Source organism: Chironomus tepperi, unplaced genomic scaffold, assembly GCF_022539635.2.
Source record: "Chironomus tepperi strain 1889 unplaced genomic scaffold, CSIRO-AGI_Ctep_v1 contig_58, whole genome shotgun sequence".
Classification (NCBI taxonomy): domain Eukaryota; kingdom Metazoa; phylum Arthropoda; class Insecta; order Diptera; family Chironomidae; genus Chironomus; species Chironomus tepperi.
The window spans coordinates 1623281-1643047 of NW_027226180.1; the positions used below are offsets into that span (position 1 = coordinate 1623281).

Consider the following 19767-nt stretch of genomic DNA (forward strand, 5'->3'; position numbering starts at 1 on the left):
CTTCCAACAATCTCTCCACACTGTCTCTCCCCAGAGTCCGTCTCCAGAGTTCCGTCCCCAGAGTCCCGTCCCAGAGTTCCGTCCCCAGAGTCCCGTCCCCAGAGTCCCGTCCCCAGAGTCCCGTCCCCAGAGTTCCGTCCCCAGAGTCCCGTCCCAGAGTTCCGTCCCCAGAGTCCCGTCCCCAGAGTTCCGTCCCCAGAGTCCCGTCCCAGAGTTCCGTCCCCAGAGTCCCGTCCCCAGAGTCCGTCCCCAGAGTCCCGTCCCCAGAGTCCCGTCCCCAGAGTTCCGTCCCCAGAGTCCGTTCCCAGAGTCTCCCCAAGAGTTCCTCTCCACATACTCAACATACAGGTCCAATCTACAGTTCCTCCCCACAGTCCCTTCCTACAATCCCTTCACACAGTCCCTAACCACAGATGGGTATGACTCAACAACTCCCTACCCAAACTTCATATCCAATCCTAAAACCCTACAAATTTTGGTACGAATTCTTCAATTTTCCATCATTTTTCTAGGCAAAAATCCACAATAGGCTACCAAAATTCCAGCATCCCATAACCTGCCACTCCCACTTCCCCCACACCCTCAAAACAATACCTAAGCATCTGTCTAGGACATTCAACAATCCAACAGCTTTAATAATTCCAAATATTCAATAAATTAATCATCTTACAGTTCCAATTTACTCAAGTTGTGTTTAATATGTAAATAGTCATCAGACATGTACATGTCAGGTTCATAGACCCTCGGGTTGATTGAAGGCTGCAATTAAGAAATACATTTTCATTTCTACATCTCAAAACCAGATGGCCCGAAGTCGATTGATATTTAAATTTATTGGAATTTGAGTGTATTAAGAACTAAATATTTTTTGAAGCTTTTAAACGAAAGCTTGACTTCGGGTTGGAAGTGGAAACCAGGCAGAATTTTTTTGTATAAATTGGGTGAAGGAACGTGAAGGAACTCATCAATTTTGAAAGGGAAATTCAGGAAGATGAAGACTTTATCAAGTTTATTAGTGCTGTTAATCGTTAATGGTGAGTTGGAATTAAAAAAGTGAAAAAATGTTGAAATTTTAAAAAAAATGTTAAAATTTTAAAAAAAATTGAAAATTTTGAAAATCTTAAAAAAATTAAAAAAATTGAAAAATTTTGAAAAAATTAAAAATTTTGCAAAACTTAAATTTTTTATCCAAAATATCAAATTTAATTACTTAATTTTTTAAATTGAAAAAAAAAAAGAATTTTTGAATTTTCAATTTTTAAAAAAATTATTTTCAATTTTTAAAAAAAATTACCTTTAAATTATTAAGAAATTAATTTTTAAATTTTAAAACGATTAATTCTTGAATTTCCAAAAAAAAATTAATTTTCATTATTTTTTTAAAATTTCAACTTTCAATTTTTTAAAAAAATTAATTTTCAATTTAACAAAAATATAATATTCAATTTTTAAAAATTATATTTTTAAATTTTAATTAATTTTTAACCTTTTTAAAATTATTAAAAAATTGAAAAATAGTTTTTAAAAATATTTTTTTTTAATTTATAGAATGTAATCTAATTTTAAACTTTTTTTATTTTTTAAATTTTAATCAATTTTTAAGTTTTTTTAATTTTAAAATACTTTAAAATTTATTTAAATTTAATAAAAATTCTCTCAAATTTAAATTTAAAAATATTAAAAAATTTAATATAAAATTCAATTTTTTTTAAATTTATATTTAATAATTAATAATAAAATATTTGAATTTTTAAATTAATTAATTTAAAATTCACCAAAAAATCCTCAAATTTCCCCATCAATTCCCCCATTCAGTTCTGCTGATTAACGCAAACCAAATAAAACCCAAACACCACTGCCCCGCTCGGAAATATTGGAACGAACGGAAGCAAGCCTGTGTCTGCAAACGCGAAAATCGTTGCTACCCAATCGGTGCCTTCTACGATCAAGAGTCATGCACATTTACAGCATGTCAATCAAAATTATGTCCAGCCAAACAAATCTTCGACCACGAAAAGTGTGCCTGTGAGTGCAGAAAAGACGCACCATCCGGCGGATGTGGTGCTGGACGTTACTGGTGCACACAAGAGTGTGCATGTAAATGCTCAAATCCAATGCCAGCTGGTGGCTGTCCAAGTGGCAAAAAATGGTGTCCAAATAGCTGCTCATGTGTTTGTAAAAATGCTGACAAGGCTGGAAAATGTGAAGCACCTCAGGTATGGAATTCAGACATTTGTGGCTGTGACTGCCCTGCTGACAAACAGGAACAAGCTGGAAAATGCGAAAAGCCATTCTTGTGAGTGATTTTGATGATTTTTTTGAGGTTATGTTTGATTTATTTTGATTTACAGCTGGAACAAGTTTGAATGCAAGTGTGACTGTCCACATAAGAAAGAAGGTAAGGCTGGATGGAATTCTAACCTCAAAAAAAATTCTAACCTCAAAAATTCCTAACCTCAAAAACCTAGATTGCGGCAAAAACAAAGTCTACTCAGACAGCACATGCTCATGTGAATGCAAAGGTGACGGGCAGTGTAAAGGCTCAAAGACATGGTGCAAAAACAGCTGCAGCTGTGTCTGTCCAACAGCTGAACCAGCTGGTGGATGTGCAGCACCTCTAAAATGGGATGATGATGCATGCTCATGTCAATGTCCTGCCAATATGGAAGAAAAGAAGGATGAATGCAAGGAAAATGGAAAAATGTGAGTGAAAATTTGAAGCTTTAGTTCCAAAAATTCTGAAATTTTTGTAATTTGAACAGCTGGAATCCAAACACATGTGAATGTGGATGTGCTGACTTGAGTAAGTAGTTCAATATAATTCATAAAATTCTAAACCTAACCTAAAATTCTTAAAATCCATCAAGCTTGTCCTGACAACAAAAAGCGCAATTCCAAGACATGCCAATGTGAATGCAAGAATGAAGACACATGCACAGATGGAAAAGTCTGGGATAAGGAAAGCTGCTCATGTGTATGTCCAGGTGGTAAAGGAAGCAAAACATGCACAAGTCCACAAACCTTTAGCAGCGACTCATGTTCATGTCAATGTCCAGTCAATATGCAAAAACCAGAAGGTGGATGTCCAGGTTCACAAATGTAAGTATTGATCCAGTGCTGTACAATCTGAGTGTCGCGGCATGTCATGAATTGTATTTCATTTGGTCAAGGCTTCTCACCAAGGTGTGCCGCGACACCAGGTCGGGTTAGGACTGCTCAAATCTAAATTCTGTAAAATGTCGGAACCAGTCAGTTCCGATTTTGATTGCCAATATCCTTAAATTCATCTACTTTTCAGATGGGACAAGAACTCCTGCTCATGTAAATGTCCAGCAACACAAGGTAAGTCTCCCAACATCCAAAAATTCCCAAAATTTAACTAAATCCCTTCCATACAGAATGCAAAAACGGTAAAGTATGGGATAGTCAGCATTGTGAATGCACATGTCCACCAAATGGCATCATGTGCATATCCGAAAAGCAACGTAGCAGTGAAACATGCGAGTGTGAATGTATCAATCGTGAACCAGCCGGTGGATGTGCTAAACCATTAACATGGGATGGAAATCAATGCAAATGTGTATGTCCTGCTGGTAAGCAAATGCCTTCTAAAGGATGTGATAGTGGTAAAACGTGAGTTTTTGGACATTTGGGGTTGTGGATGTGGAGATTTTATGGATTATTATTTACAGTTTCAATGAAGCTACATGCGAATGTGAATGTGACTCAAAGAAGCCAGCTGGAGGTGAGTTAAGGGTTAGGGCAGTTGTGGGCAACCTTTGTGACGCGGTACACATCCCTTGGATTTTGGTTGAGGCTGTGCCGTGACAATAAGGTTGCCCAGCACTGGCCTAAAGTGTGGAACTGATCAAAAACATGTGGAACTAACCTCAAAATGTCTTTTTCAGGTTGTGGAGCTAAACAATGGAACAAAGACAAATGTGCATGTGAATGTCCAAAACCAATGCCAAGTGAAGGATGTGGCAAACTGTCCTGGATCGAAGATTCATGCAAATGTGAATGTCCATCAACCAAAACTTGCAATTCACCACAAATTTTGAATAAAAATTCATGTGAATGTGAATGTCCAAATAGAGGTAATTGCAGCTCACAAGAACGGTAAGTGGAATTATTGCGGCTATGCTGTGGATGTAAAGGATTAATATTTTGTCTTTTTGTACAGTTGGGATGAATCATTGTGCTCATGTCAATGCTTATATGCTCCAAAAGAATGTTCAAAGGAACAGGTAAGCTATGTGATGGTTGAGGAAGTGGAGGAAGAGGCTGGGTAGGTTTTGAGTCGAGCCTCTCTCCTTCCCCTATCTGGATGTACTTTCCATGCTAATGAAACCGTTATTAATCCATTTTAAAGATCTATAGCAAAGAAGCTTGCGGTTGCGTCTGTCCAGGAGGCGAAAAGGAATGCGGTAAGTTTGTCATCATGTCTTCTTGTCGGCTCCTAAAGCCTAGATGTCTCAGTCTGAGTCTGGACCCTAAGGACGACCAATATCAATCCTAAGAACTAATAACACCCATTTTTACCCTTCAAAACCCACAGGTGCTGGTAAATTCTTTAACAAAGAGACATGTTCATGTGAATGTACAGCTACAAAAGCATGCGATGGTTCACAAATCTTTGATTCTGATACTTGCTCATGCGTTTGTCCAAAAGATATGCAAATGCCAAAGGATGGTGAGTTCTGGGATTAAAATTGAATTTTTTTGGAAATTATGACATTTTTTGCATTTTTTGGATTTCCAGGATGTCCAGCTGGACAGGTAATTAATATAATTAGTTTATCCATCCAGTTAGCTACACCTTATACTATTTCTAGGAATGGAACAACCGCGTATGCTCATGTGGCTGCCCTGAGGGACCAAGAAGTAAGTATCCATTACCAATATCCAAATCCCTTCTTATTCAATCGACTCTATTCCTCCCCAGACTGCACAGGCGGACAAACTTACAACGAAGACACATGTGCTTGCGGTTGCGGCATTGACAAGCCATGGTGTCCAGGCAAACAGACATACAATTGGAATTCATGCTCATGTGAATGTCCAAGTGGTATGAAGAAGCCATCTGAAGGTTGTGGTGCCAAAACATGGTTGGGTGATGAATGTCAATGTGATTGTGTACCTGGAAAGCCAGCTGGTGGATGTGCTGGAGCTCAAAAGTGAGTTTAGGGATTTTATTTGATGTTGGAATTGATTAAAATTAAATTTTTACAGGTGGAATGACGAAAAGTGTCGCTGTAAATGTGAAAATGATATGCCAGAAGGTGGATGTCCTAATAAGCAACAATGGAATTCTGAATTGTGCAGTTGCTACTGTCCAAATAAGAAAAGTAAGGAAATAATTTGATTTTTTGGATTTTCTGTCATTTGAACTGGTCAGAATACAGGGTCACTCACCTGACTGTGCTTCTAGCCTTAGGCAGCCTCCCTTCATCCTCAATCAAAGACTTGCATTAATATCCTTAATAATTCTTCTTTTTTTCTCATTCCTTAGCATGCACCGGTGCACAAGTAAGTTGTATATTTTCATAACTTTATGCTTAATTTACCAAAATTTAACCAAAATTAACAGCAATGGAACGAAGATACATGCGAATGTAGCTGTAAGAACGCTCCAAAATGTGACTCACCTCAGAAGTTGAACAGCGAAACATGCACATGTGAATGTCCAAATCCCAAGACTTGTACAGCTCCACAGATGTGAGTAATTATTTAGTTACAGGAATTGAAAATTTGATTTTGTGTCTTTTTGATTCAGATTCGATAAAAACACTTGTAGCTGCACATGTAGTAACAAAAAAGGTAAGTTGAATGATTTGTGATTTAAATTGATTAATAATTGATCTGTTTTAATGTTAACAGAATGCCATGGATCAACAATGTGAGTAGTAATATAATGATTGACATGAATCTAAGCAGCATGGTGTGTGACTGTGTTGCTTAAACTATACTCGGTGACACAGTGATCTTGAGGCGTATTCTCAGGAATCTTTAGGGTCAAATCCCAACTATCACTCATCCTGATAAATTCTTGAGACCAGTTCCGAAAACGGGATCGAATCAAGTTTCAGGACCGAGTCATTGACTATGCACCGTAACCCTTACTCTCCCCCAATATCCTTTTTTCTGACTTTAATATTTTCAAATTAACAAAAAAATCTTTATAAAATCAACAGTTGGAGTGACAAATTCTGTGACTGCGTTTGTCCAAATGCCGCTCAACAACCAGCATGTCAAAGTCCAAAAGAATGGAATCCATTGTCTTGTTCATGCAACTGCAATCCACCCAAACCAGATTGTTGTCCTGGATCACAAGTGAGTAGTTAGAACATTTCAAATAAATCAGAGTTGGTAGGACTCTGAGAGTCGAACAGAATTGGTCCATAATGGAGTCCTACCAACTTTAAAACAATTTTAATGACAATTTTAAACCTAAATATTAATTTCCAAATTTAGACATGGCTCGACGATAAATGTAAATGTGGATGTGCTAATCCTCAGACAGCATGTCCTGGTGGTCAGGTATTTATGAAACTACTAAGCAAATGATCAATAATCAGGAAAATAAATGAAAATTAATAAAAATTTACAGAAATACATCGATTTCACATGCTCATGTGGATGTCCAAATGGCAGAATTGAAAGTAAGTTTTGCTAAAATTTTGGATATACTTAAAATTGATTAATTCATTACTTTTTCATATAGACTGTCCAGGTAACACCAAATGGAGCAATACTACATGCACTTGTGACTGTGGAGGTGAGTCTCGAATTTCAAAATTTTTGCTAATTTTACTTGAAAATCTCAAATTTTTCAGATGTCAGCAGAGACTGTGGATCAGCTAAGGTAATTAAGAGCTTAGACATTGATCTAAAATTTGACAATTATTAACCAAATTTCTCCCAAACTCAGAAATTCAACCAAGACCTTTGTCAATGTGAATGCAAGAACAAGAACGAAATGGACAGCTGTAAATCACCCAAGACATGGAGTTACGATACATGCACATGTGGATGTAAGAACGCCGCTGAAGCCGAAAGCTGCAAAGCACCAAAAGTGTAAGTTTCACTTCCAAATTCTTCCTTAATAATTCAACTAATTTCAAATCTCAACAGATGGTTGGATGACCAATGCAAATGTGGATGTCCTGCTAACACCAATAAGACATGTCCTGATAATAAATTATTTAATGATGCAACATGCAGCTGTGAATGTAAATCTTCATGTCCATCGGTTATTCCATCTAATAAAATGTAAGTGCTGCATTGCCTACCTTTAACCATTTTGGATATACTTTCTCCCTTCCTGCTCAATCTTGATTAATTCCCACACTTTATACCATTTTGTATCATTTCCTTTAGGTGGGACGACAACCTTTGCAACATTGTATGCAAATCAACATCTTCATGCACAAAGAAGCAGACCTGGTCTGACGATACATGCACATGCACTTGTCCACAAGGAACAACAAGCTGTTCAGGCAAGCAAGTCTTTAATCAAGCTGAATGCGAGTGCGGATGTCCAAATGAGATCAAATGTACGTCACCATGGAGAGCAAGCAATTTGGAATGCGGCTGTGTCTGCGATGAGAAGACATGCTCTGGAAAGCAAGTTTTTAACAAGACATCATGCAGCTGTCAATGTCCTAATGCACAATCTGATGCCTCATGTGGTAAGTTTGATGGAATTTGATGAATTTTAGACAATTTTTAATGAATTTTTGATTGAATACAGGAACTGGCAAAGCATTCAGTCAAGAAGATTGCGCATGCAAATGCAAAAGTCCCAAACCAGCCAACGGATGTCCAGGCGTACAAGTATGGAACGAAGATAAATGCCAATGTGAATGTCCAAAGGATAAGCAAAAGACAACATGTGACGGAAGTCAGAAATGGAATGACAATCAGTGCCAATGTGGATGTCCAGAACCACTTCCAACGTGCTCTGGTTCTAAAAAATACTCAAATGTAACATGCAGTTGTGGATGTAATCCAGGTATGCCAAAGGGTGGATGTCCAGGTAACCAAAAGTGGGATGAAGATAAGTGCCAATGTTCATGTCCAGTAAACATGCAAAAGCCAGCAAATAACTGCGGAACTAAATGGTGGAATGACGAAAAATGTCAATGTGAATGTAAGCCAGGATGTCCAGCAACTGGATGTAAAGGTGTTCAAAAGTGGAGTGAGGATACATGCTCATGTGGATGTCCAGCTGACAAGCCAAAGCCTGCAACATGTGGCGACAAGAAGTCATGGAATGATGACAGTTGCTCATGTCAATGCAAGTCAAGTAAGTCCAGACATAACCTCAAAATATCCAAAATTCTAACCTAAAAATCATTAACTTTCCTTCCACAGAAATACCAAGCGGTGGATGTCCAGCCAATCAACAATGGAACGACAACACATGTCAATGTGAATGCTCAAAGGTCTTAACATGTGCAGCTGGTCAAATTTGGGATTCTCAGACATGTCAATGTGGCTGTGCCAAAGTAGAGCAGTGCCCCGGTCAACAGACATGGAATCCAACACAATGCAAATGTGCCTGCCCAATTCTAGCTAAATGTGCAGCACCTCAGGTTTGGGATTCAACATCATGCAGCTGTCAATGTCCATCGACCATGCAACCACCAACTGGAGGATGTAGTGCTGGTCATGTATGGGATGATGCAACATGTAAGGAGAAATGTGCAGTCATACCAAATTGTGAATCACCAAAGGTGTTTGATGCTAGTACATGCAGCTGTAAGTGCGGTAATAAGCCACGAGACATTCCAGATGGTAAGGTTTGGGATGATCAACAATGTGAGGTTGTATGCAGCCTTCCACCAATTCCTCATTGTCAATATGAAGGTCAAGTCTATAATTCAAGCTCATGCAAGTGCAACTGCCCACAAGAGTTGAGTTGTGATCGTGGATATAGCTTCAGTCCTAAGAGTGGATGTAAATGCGTTCAGACTTGTACCAAGAATGATCCTGGATGCGGTGACGGTAAAATCTTCTGTCATGAGACATGTAAATGTGAATGTGCTGAAGAACAACCAAGAATGGGCTGCGGTGACAACAAGTATTGGGACAAGGACTCATGCTCATGCAAATGCTTGACCAGTAAGAGCTGTATCGACAACGATTATTTGGAATTCTCAAGTAAGTCATTCGGGTTTTATGATTGAATTTTGAATCATTTTTCAATAAATATTCACATATTTAGCTGACACCTGTGACTGTGAATGTACCAACAACTATGGACCAATCAACGCCTTCAAGAGATTAAACAAATTATCATGTCAAGTTCAATGTATTGAAAGACAACCAACAGGTAAGATTGAAATTTGAATTATTGAAATGGTATGGGCCCATTGGCCATTGCGTCCCCACTCCTAACCGACCATTGGGCTTCTCAACTGAACCTTAGGCTCTTTAACTGACCATTTGAGTTCTCAATCTGCCATTGAGCTTCCAAATGGGCCATTGGGTACCTAAGCTAGCCATTGAGCCGTTCAACTTGCCATTGATCCTCCCAATCAGCTATGGGATCTCCCAACTGGTCATTGGACACCAAAACCGGTCATAGAGCCCCTCAACTGGCTATTAGCTCCCATCCGGATAAACGTTTGTCCAATATTAAAGGAGGAATTGAGGAGTTTGTCCAAATGAGGAGGGTTGACCCCCAAGACCTCAAGCAACATCAAATTCCCCTCAAAGTTCTAAATCCTAACCTTAAAATTCTCTATTTCTCTTTAATTTCAATTCTTCAGAGGGCTGTGCTGATAAATTTTGTAAATTCTTCTCATGGGATCGTGAAATTTGCCAATGCAAGTGCGTGGAACAAACAACTACAATAAAAGGAAAGGTTTTCGATAAGGACACATGCAGCTTTAAGTGCACAAATGCACCAAAGGACTTGAAATGTCCAACTAGTAAGTTTTTATATAGATTAAAAAGAATTGTACTTTATTTTAAATAATCCAAAATTTTTAATTAATTTATTCAACAGTTGCTGAATCATGGAATGCCGAGAACTGTGCATGTGAAGTTTGCAGCAGTTGCAGACATTAAATGCTAAAATTAAAAAAATTTATGAATTTTTAAAATTTAAATGTTTTTGTGATTTTTATGTAGTTTTCAAAATTTAAATTTCAAGAACTGTTTTGTTATTTAATTTACTTATTTTCTTGATTATGTTCACTTTTGTTACCAAATTTTTTTAGATTTTTTTGATAACTTTTGTGTCTATTATTTTGTTAAAAAAATTGTTTTTTATATAAAAATTATTTCGGAATTTAAAAAATTTTGAATTTTATTTTTTTGTATCTAAAATTCCAGGAAAATAATTTTTGAGGAGTTAATCCATTCCAAAGAAGCATTCAAGGGAGAGGATAATGGTTAACGAGGAGCCTTTAGGATCAAATCTCCTCTAATGACACACATAGTACCCATCATTAAGTGACTCATTTAGATTCAAATCTTTAGATCTCAATGGTTATTGCAGTTCAATCAAATAGGGCTCTTTTATCTATAAATCATGATCTACAGTTTATAGTAGAGTTGACAGGACTTCGACTGTTGGACTATGCTAAACTTTTAACTGTAGTCTGGCACAATCTGGTTCAAAGAGAGTTCCAAATGACTTTTTTGTCAACATTTTGCCCTGTAGCTTAGTCTGTACGCTAAAAGAGATGTTTTAAGCTGCGTTTTCGTTTCGTTTCATTCTAATATGACTTCCATAGTGATTTAGTCGATGATGAACGTTTAAGTCTTTTAGAACGAATCCATTTTGGATTTTAGATTGAAAAATTAAACAAAATTCATTAACTTGACATAGTTACTCAATCAAAATGACGATGAATACCACATTGAACATTAAAACATGTTTTTCTCAAGTTTTTCTCTCATTAGTTTCATGTAGTTTTTTCAAAATTTATCAAGACTTAATCGAGGCTACAGAACAATTTAAAAAATACTTTTTTTGTTTACCATTACTTCATCATCCTTAAAACACATGTTGTTTTCGATAAACTGTCAATCTGTTTACACAATAAAAATTCCAAATTAATCACATGACAGTCTGTTTAAAGTCAAGTTGTTGCCATACAGAATAGTTGGTTTCCATGTCTAGCGGATTGGGGGAAGCCGAAGTGTGAGTTCGTAGCTGACCAAATGTCTAGTGTATTTCATCTCGTGACCTGATCTGCTGGTTTCCGAGCCATGTGCCGAGGTGAGCACATTAAAACATGGAAAAGGCTACCTCGAGGAAGACTAAAGAATTCCTGGATTGGATGTGCTGAACAGGAAGCTAAAGTTCTTAACATTCCGAATTGCTAGAATCAGTCGAGGAACTGAACTAAAAAGCCTTTCCATACCACATTGTCTGAAAGGTAGCAGCTCCAAAATCAGGCTTGACCACGACCGGAAGCATACACGACATGCAGCATGTACCACACTAGACACTAAACACCACTGATTTAGATCACTGAATAGAAGTATGACTCATCTTCTTGTAACCATGAAGGAATGTCATCATTTTTTAATTATCAACAATACATCCAATGAACAGCACGTGTATCCACACATATTTTAAAAGACATATCATTAACTAGTCCATCTGTTTAAACACATGATGTGCTCATTTTTTATTTAAATTACTTTTTTTTTAATTAAAAATATGAATAATCAATAGACAATTTAATGAGCCTGGCCCAAGTGTCTCTTATGACTCTGTTCGTTCCTAAATAATGCTGGACATTTGTCACATTCAATCCATCCTGTACTTTTCTCACCGTTCATTCCTCTGTGCTGCTTTAAGTATTTTTCTTCCTTTTTCTTATCGCCGTGGATGACTTTTTTGTGATTTTCAAGGCAGAACTTACGCTGGAAATTTTTATTACAAATTTCACAATGGAACTGCTGTGGATTGTCATGGGTTAGTTCGTGCTGCCTCAAAAGGTACCGTCGGGTGAAGACTTTGCTGCATTTTGAACATGAAAAGTTCTTGGCATGAATTTCCATGTGATATTCAAGTTGTTCCTTTGATTTAAGGATCGATGTACATTCTGTGCATCTATAGGACCTGACTACATCATGCTTTAGCTGCTTGTGCTTAAATAACGTGTAATTATTTTTCTCACAAATTTTACAGTACACAATCTCATTATGATTAGTCATCATGTGCTCCTTATAGTCAACAAAATATCGAAAATTAATTTTTTGACAAATTATGCAGTCTTTTGAGTTTTCCATCTGACATGTGCAGATGTCGGGACATTTTAGACATTTTATGTCACAAAAGTGCTTCTTTAGCATCGACTTTCGTTTGAACTTTCTGAGACAATTTTTACATTGGAATTGGGGACTTTGGTGTGTTCTTTTATGGCGGTTGAGGCGGAGGGTGTCATGGAAGGTCATTGGACATTCTGGGCATTTCATGGATTGATTGGGTTTAGTTGATATTTTTGGATTTTGTGAATATTTTTGGGTTTCTGAATCGGAATCTGAGTTTGAAGAATCGGTTAAGAGGTCAACGATGTCTGATTGAGTTTGGGCATGTATGGGCAATTTTGATGAATTTGTGGAGATTTGATGTGAATTTGTGGTTGATTTAGATAGATTTGTAGATGGATTAGATGAATTTTTGGATATTTTAGGCAAATTTGCAATCATTTCCGATAAATCTCTTGAACTCCTTCCCAAATCTTGTGATTTTGTCAGCAAATTTTTCAAAATATTAGAATTTTTATTTTCAGACTTCATAAATTTCTTATTATTTTTGACTAATTTTTTCGATGAATTTTCAAAGCATTTCTTCAAATCCATTGCATTATTAATCCTAATATCACAGCTTACTCGACTAGAATTGGCACTTTTGTTCATTTTTTCATCAATTTTCTTGTCTATAACCAATTTTTCAGCATTTTTAGAAGAACTTGGTTCATATTTAGGTGGGGATTGTCTGTATTTCAATTGAATTTCAAAATCACTGCCATTATTTTTAGTATAACATGAATGATCATCTTCAGAATTCTCAAAATCACTTCCCGATTCAACTAAGCTATTAAGTTTTGTAGGACTAACTTCTTTATATTGAATTCCATCTTCATCCTCGTCCATTGAGTCATCGGACACTGAATTTGTGTGATTTAAAATTGATTGATCTGAGTCGGAATCCTCAGAATTCATCTTCCTGGACTCTCTGATGCTAGTTTGTAATTTTGAGGAATTTTTGATGAGTTTGACAATTTTTGCATTCTCATATTGCTCATATTTGGACTTAAATGTTGATTCAACTTCATCATCTTCTTGTAAAATTTCTTCGTCGTCGTCACTATCAAATTTACTTAATATTGGAGCATCTGAAGCTTGATAATAGCTGTGATCGTGGATTATGAAGGATTTCCAATCTTCAATAGAGAATATTTGAGATTTTATAGTTGAATCATCTACAGGCTCGGGTTTTATACCATTTTCAGCTTTAATAGTGTAAATATTAGGTTCAAAATGACTATTATATTGACTTTCACAATCCAAACCATCAATTTTCGTCTCATAATACTCCTTTTTGCATGAATCATCACCATCAAGATGCATCTGCTCACAACATTCAGTCTCCTTCCTCCATTCATCCCCTTCATCTTTACTATTCCTCTCATTTGGATGAATATCAATCACATTAGTCAATTCAACAATTTCATAGTAATCCACAGGTTCCTCCTTGATGAAATCACTTGGATAATGTTCTGTAAATTTATAATCTTCAAATGTGATTGTGTCATGTCCATCTGATTCCTCCTTAATGTCAAATGAGTTGTGGTAATATTGCGGGATTTCTGAGGTTGTGCACATTGTGAGGAAGGTTGAAGGTTTGGGATTATTGATAAAGTTTGTAGTTGAGTGATGAGGCAAGTTGAAGGATTTTGCAGCTTAATTTTCAGACTCATTAAAATATTGTTCAAAATTCTAAAATTAAAATTGCGAAAATTTGTTGAAAATTGGTTAGAATTTCGGTAATTTTGCGAAATAAATATTTACCTCCAAATGACCTGCTTCAAATATTTCAGAAACTTATTGACTTTCCTAATATTAATCGATTCTCTCCCGAAACTTTCAACAATTCTCACAATAATTGCATTAAAATTGCTCAAAAAATAATGTTTATCAATTTTCAAATTCTAACTTGTTGTTGTACCGAACGTAAACATTTGAAAGTTTCAGGACCCATCACAAGTTGAGGTGGAATTGTAATTTTGTTTGTTTAAGAGGGTTGAAAATTGTTTGTGGATGTTGAACTTCCAGGGTTGAGTCAAATTGTTGAATAAATTGGATTGGAATTTTTTGGTGAAGTTTTGGAGAATTTTGGGCAAATTTTGATCAATTTTGTTAAGTTTTTGTAAGTTTTGGTCAAACTTTGACTACTTTTTGATAAAATTTGATCAAGCTTTGTCATTTTTGATCATTTTTAGCAAATTTTCAATAATATTGTTGACAATTTTAGGCAAAATTTGTGCATTTTTGGTTGAATTTGATGAATTTTAATCAATGTTAGTCAAATTTTGTTCATTTGTAGTCTAATTTTGGCAATTTTAAGTCAAACTTTGGATAATTTCAGGCATTTGTGATAATTTTTGGATTTTTGGTTACCTTTTTGGTCACATTAAGGCAGAGTGTTGACTACCTTATTTACAGCCACACAAAACCCAGAAAATACCTCAATATAAACCACCTAAGCCACCAATTTTCATCAAAATCAAAAACCTATTGAACACCCTTACAAACCACAACTCCCATCAACATCATCCAACCCCTCATCACCACCTGGAAGTCCAAAAAAAACACCAAAAAGGAGTAAGAAGAAAAATTTTCAAACTACACAAAAAAAAATCTCATTTCAGTATTTTTTTTATTTACAATCAAATTGATTCCATTAGTTTATTAAATTCGTCTTAGTTGAGCAGTAGTGACTAAAAATGGCCAGACCGCGCGGTATTTTGGCTCGTGCTTTATATGACAAATATCATAATGATGCATATATTGAGAATTATGACATGAAAGTGAGTATTTTTTTGGTGATAAGTGTTAAGTGGATTTTGATTAAGTTGTTGCAATTTTTTTGATGATTTGGTCAATAAGTGGGAGAAGATTGATGTGGAAGTTGATGGATTTTTGAGGATTTTAGTGAATTTTTGGAGGATTTTGAGGGAATTTTGGTGATTTTTTTGGTTTAATTACATTTGATGATGTGGGAAATTTTTATCAAATTGTTGAATTTTTCTGAATATTTGACTCAAATTTTGATGAATTTTCTAATTTTTAACTCAATAAACCTTCCTAAATTCATCTCCATTACCAAAATCTCTAAGGATTCATTTATTATTATCAAAAAAGCAAATTCACTGCAGAAGAAAATGAGAATTTTTTATCAAAAATATTTCTTATAAGAATACTGTTGAAGCTCGTGTCGTTTGAAAAAGTGATCAATTTTTTATCTAAAATGTCATGTACTTAACAATCATTGTACTTAATTTTTATCAATTAAGGAGCTGTATTGAGACATTTTTTGGGGTATCTTAGAGAATTTTGTTCAATTTTTCGATATAAAAATCGCAAAAAACTGTTTAATTGCTCAATTTTGAGATGAGGGGATGAGTCATAGCCATTGGCACTGCCTCTCCCACCCCATTCTCACCTCCTGAACACGAACGGCTCCTCAGATGCCTCTGCATGAAGCAATCTCTATCACTGGCAGTAGCTTATCAATTTTCAAAACTGAATGCTGAGCCGTGGACTTATTAAATCCAAAATTCAGGGTTTCATCTACTCCCCCGTCATCTCCACCCCTCTGGGGGATTTTAGAAGGACCATCCTGAATACACCCCTGACCCATCCAACAATACCTAACCCTTGACTGTATAATTACTAAAACATCAAAATTATAAGACATTTCTTTTTGAATATTCTTCAATGAATATTAAACATGCTCAAGCTTTATACTTTCCATTGTAATATTCATAAGACAATGACAAAGCAGTCCTTAAAGTTTTTCACAATATTCATACAGCAAAAATATCCTCAATTCTCAAAAGAATAAACAAATTCTAAGAATAATAAGCTCTGAATAAATTGATGAATAATTCATCAACAACGAGGATAATCGATTGATATTAATAAAGCCTTGCGGTTGCTTTTCTTTCCTATTCGTCTTTTGTATTCTAATCCTAGAGATATTTAAAAGGAAGAAGCTTCTTTTTTGATGATAAACTTTTGTGAAGGTTGATATTAAATTAAATAATGAATGGTGGTTTAAGAGACGGTGTATAGAAGCTAGATGTAAGTTTGACAAAATAAATTCAATATTGAGTGCATAACACATGATATACTTAAGAATTGAGGATGTAACTCGAAAATCGGAAAGGATGCGAGGGAGAGTAGGTGATGAATCAAGCCGTAGGCCAGTATGACTCCAACTTGAGGCTGGATTTCATCTAATCTGGTTGATGTCAAGGGTAATCTACCGTTGAGTCAGGTTTGATGATATTCGGCGTCAAGTCAGAGTTAATCAAAATTGATTAAAATTATCAAAAATTGTCAAAATCGACAATGACTCCATTATTCAGTCCCAAGGGCATAACCAGGACTTTTTTGGGAGGTGACCTCCCTCTCATTACACCCCTGGTCAGTCCACATGAGAAACATTACAGTTTCAAAAAATAAACTAAATTCACTTCTTTTGCCTCATTTGATGTGTATGAACTGACTCAATTATTCAAATATTTTATAGCTTGGTTGAAGCTGAGTTGTAGCACTAAAATATGAATTGTAAATGATAAGAAATTAGTAGTAATATTTAAATAGCTGAATTAATTTGGGTTTTAATGAGAAGATTGTTAAGAACAGTTTCAAAGTATTCTATTTTTGAACTTAGAATGCATTGAAAAATTGATTAAATTGTTGAAATTCAATTGTTAAAATACAATAACTAATCCAAATCATGATTTATTCATCTTTCAAGCTATGGTACAAATTGCCAAATGACGGGAAGGAAATCATTGACAGGTAAGTCTGAATATTCAATTTTAATAGCTCCCGATTAGCACAAGGCATGAAACTGAATTTTTTATCGTAAATTCACCCACAACTTTAACATAATTTTTTTTCTAACTTTTCCAGATACCGTTCCAAATTCTTCAACCTTACCGAACCCGATCCAATTACACTCCATTGGATTTCACAATCGAAATCCAAATCAGCTGATTTATGGCTGCAGCTATGGCACATCATCTGTAAGGCAATCTTAAAATTATTCCTAACACAAACGTGTTGCAATGGACTGCTGAAAAGAGGATCTATGTTTATTATGTCGGAAGTTGTGAGTATTTTTTGGATTATTTCGTATTATGGGTTGGAACCAGAGTTGTGGTAGGGGTCAGAAGGCCGGACCTTACTTATGGTGCCTCTTAGACTATGTTGTGACAATTCTGGTTGGAATTACTGTAAAAATTGCAAATTTAGCACAATTTTAGATCTAAAATTCCAAAATACTATTTCCAGCAATTCGCCAACTTCCTCCACAGCGGTGGTTTCCAATTTGGCAGTGATTCTCATATAAACTACTTAGATGTTGGTGCAGGTAAGCATATCGGAACTAAATCTTCCATTATTCATTCCAAAACCCCAATTTTAACGACAATAATTCACTAAAACCCCTCAAAAAATTCCAGGTGATGGTGAAATAACCCTAAGACTAGCACAAGCACTAACCCATTTAAATAGTAACATTTCACTTAATGTCTATGCATCTGAATCGTCATACATAATGAAGGATCGACTGCGTGAGAAAAACTTTACAGTCATTAATGACATTCGATCGCTTGAAAATGTTCACTTAATAAGTGCACTGAATGTGCTGGATCGATGTAGTGACCCCAAAACCCTACTCAATGACATTCATCAAAGTTTACATCCAAATGGACGAGCGCTACTGGCGCTGGTGCTGCCGTACAATCATTTTGTTGAGAGAAGTAAGTGAAAATTGGTCCAAAAAATTCAAAATTTAATCAATTTCGTCCATCCTAGGCTCATCACACCTTCCCGTCGAGGCCCTCCTACCTCATTGGCCCACAAAGTCACTGCCATTCAACGAAGAAATCAACATATTCTTTCAAACACTCGAGTCAATGGGCTTTCGAATTGAAAGCTTCACAAAGTCAGCATATTTGTGTGAAGGAGACTTGCGTCAGTCATTTTATTGGCTTATTGACATTTTAGTTATTGTATCAAAAGTTTAACATTCGGACAAATAATTATGATAAGATAAAATAATGTAGGTTACACTTATGTGGGTGGGGTTGGTGTGTGCTTGGGTGTAGCTTATATGGGTATGGGTAGTCTGGCAGACAATGAGGAGGTTCTGAGAGCATTTCAACGTGATTAATGGGGATTTTCACTACAATTTGATCACCAAACCCCTTAACCCTCCTCAATTCTTGAATACACTTCTGATACCCACATAGGTATGGATCCAAGGTACTATGCGGCCATCAACACAGTTTGATTTTCACAATCACATTTTTTTCTGTTGAATTCCTTGAAAATCTGCTGAAAAATCACAATTTTTTTACTTTTATTTTTAAATAAATCAATTTTACAAGCAAATTTGAAATCAGCAAATTTTTTATGATTTTTTATGTTTCTATTTTATTTTTTTCATAAATTCCTGAATAACACGAGTTGGTTAATCGATCCAAAGTCTAGCACTAGATCGGTATGACTCTGGCATGATGTCGGATTTAAATCAGATACCCAGCCAGAGTCACACTGGGTAGAAGTCGAATTATTGATCAATTGATTGACTTTTGGTATTCAAGTCCCATTTAATCACAGAGAATATTTAGTCAGGACTCTATATTGGAGGTCGAATCCACTGGAATCCAACTTCCGAGTCCAGTAGAGTCCTTACTCCAAAATTCCTGTCAACTCTCCATTAAAACCAATTATTTTTGTGAATATATTGCTTTATTTAATGAATCCGGCACCAGGCACAGCTATAACTACTCTGCCTGATTATCCGCTCAATTTAGTACAGCATGAACATCAATGCCCTCAAATCATAGCTCAACACTTGCACTTCTTGAGCTAATTTCACCAAAAAATAAATCTGAAAGTTTTACTTTTGATTAAAAAAAAAAATCGCAAGATTTTCTGAATCACAAATGATGACTTAAACCTTTAAACTATCGTGTTCTGCAGTTTGTATGCCAAATTCACTTCATTCGTGGAATCAATAAGAGTTGGAAGTCGACTGAGATTTTTTTTTATGGAAACATCGAGACGGATTCATGGAAAATTTGAGTAGATTTTGAGCTCGGCCAATAATTAGAACGCTTTTGCGTGAAATTTGATGATTTTTAAGACTTTTGGGGGTTGTAATGTTGATGGAGGATTGGGTAAAGTCTTGAATGGACGGATTTGAGTTTGACTGGTTGTATGTCGAGCTATTAGGGTCTAATCTGGTTGTATGGCTGTGCGGTTGTATGGTTGTATGGTTTTTAGCTTAAGTGACGCTTACCAGGCAGGTACACGATGTATAAAGTCCGAAAAATTCAAAAATTGATGCTGAAGATTGACTAGTGACGTCATTACTCATATAAATAGTCATTCAACTAGAATAGACCCTAAAAACTACCCATAGAGCCCTTGAAGTCGACTAGAATTTTGGATACAAAATCTGAGTTGATTTTGAGGTCTAGAAATAGACAC

The 19767-nt window shown here is 35.8% G+C and overlaps 3 protein-coding genes across 3 annotated transcripts; 2 read left to right on the forward strand and 1 right to left on the reverse strand.

Moving 5' to 3' along the window:
* Positions 1-888: 888 nt before the first annotated feature.
* On the forward strand, positions 889-10300 carry LOC139100229 (balbiani ring protein 3-like). The gene is made up of 34 exons (XM_070652839.1): positions 889-1034; positions 1816-2296; positions 2352-2398; positions 2469-2703; positions 2763-2803; positions 2868-3099; positions 3299-3342; positions 3399-3633; positions 3693-3745; positions 3909-4119; positions 4184-4247; positions 4373-4427; positions 4559-4693; positions 4763-4779; positions 4836-4884; positions 4946-5177; positions 5233-5348; positions 5513-5529; positions 5591-5718; positions 5777-5820; positions 5881-5899; positions 6195-6333; positions 6475-6540; positions 6611-6662; positions 6725-6778; positions 6837-6865; positions 6932-7077; positions 7135-7272; positions 7381-7691; positions 7754-8308; positions 8377-9165; positions 9230-9337; positions 9777-9938; positions 10016-10300. Exons 1-34 carry the CDS (start codon positions 992-994, stop codon positions 10075-10077), a joined length of 5109 nt encoding a protein of 1702 aa, XP_070508940.1. The 5' UTR covers positions 889-991; the 3' UTR covers positions 10078-10300.
* Positions 10301-11610: 1310 nt separating this feature from the next.
* On the reverse strand, positions 11611-14188 carry LOC139100239 (zinc finger protein 816-like). Its single transcript, XM_070652852.1, has 2 exons — positions 14044-14188; positions 11611-13971 (listed from the first exon to the last, which is right to left on the reverse strand). Exon 2 carries the CDS (start codon positions 13855-13857, stop codon positions 11704-11706), a length of 2154 nt encoding a protein of 717 aa, XP_070508953.1. The 5' UTR covers positions 13858-13971; positions 14044-14188; the 3' UTR covers positions 11611-11703.
* A 658-nt stretch (positions 14189-14846) lies between these two features.
* Positions 14847-18670, forward strand: LOC139100274 (protein-L-histidine N-pros-methyltransferase). The gene is made up of 6 exons (XM_070652901.1): positions 14847-15062; positions 17021-17064; positions 17179-17377; positions 17560-17638; positions 17730-18029; positions 18085-18670. Exons 1-6 carry the CDS (start codon positions 14979-14981, stop codon positions 18294-18296), a joined length of 918 nt encoding a protein of 305 aa, XP_070509002.1. The 5' UTR covers positions 14847-14978; the 3' UTR covers positions 18297-18670.
* Positions 18671-19767: the final 1097 nt, after the last annotated feature.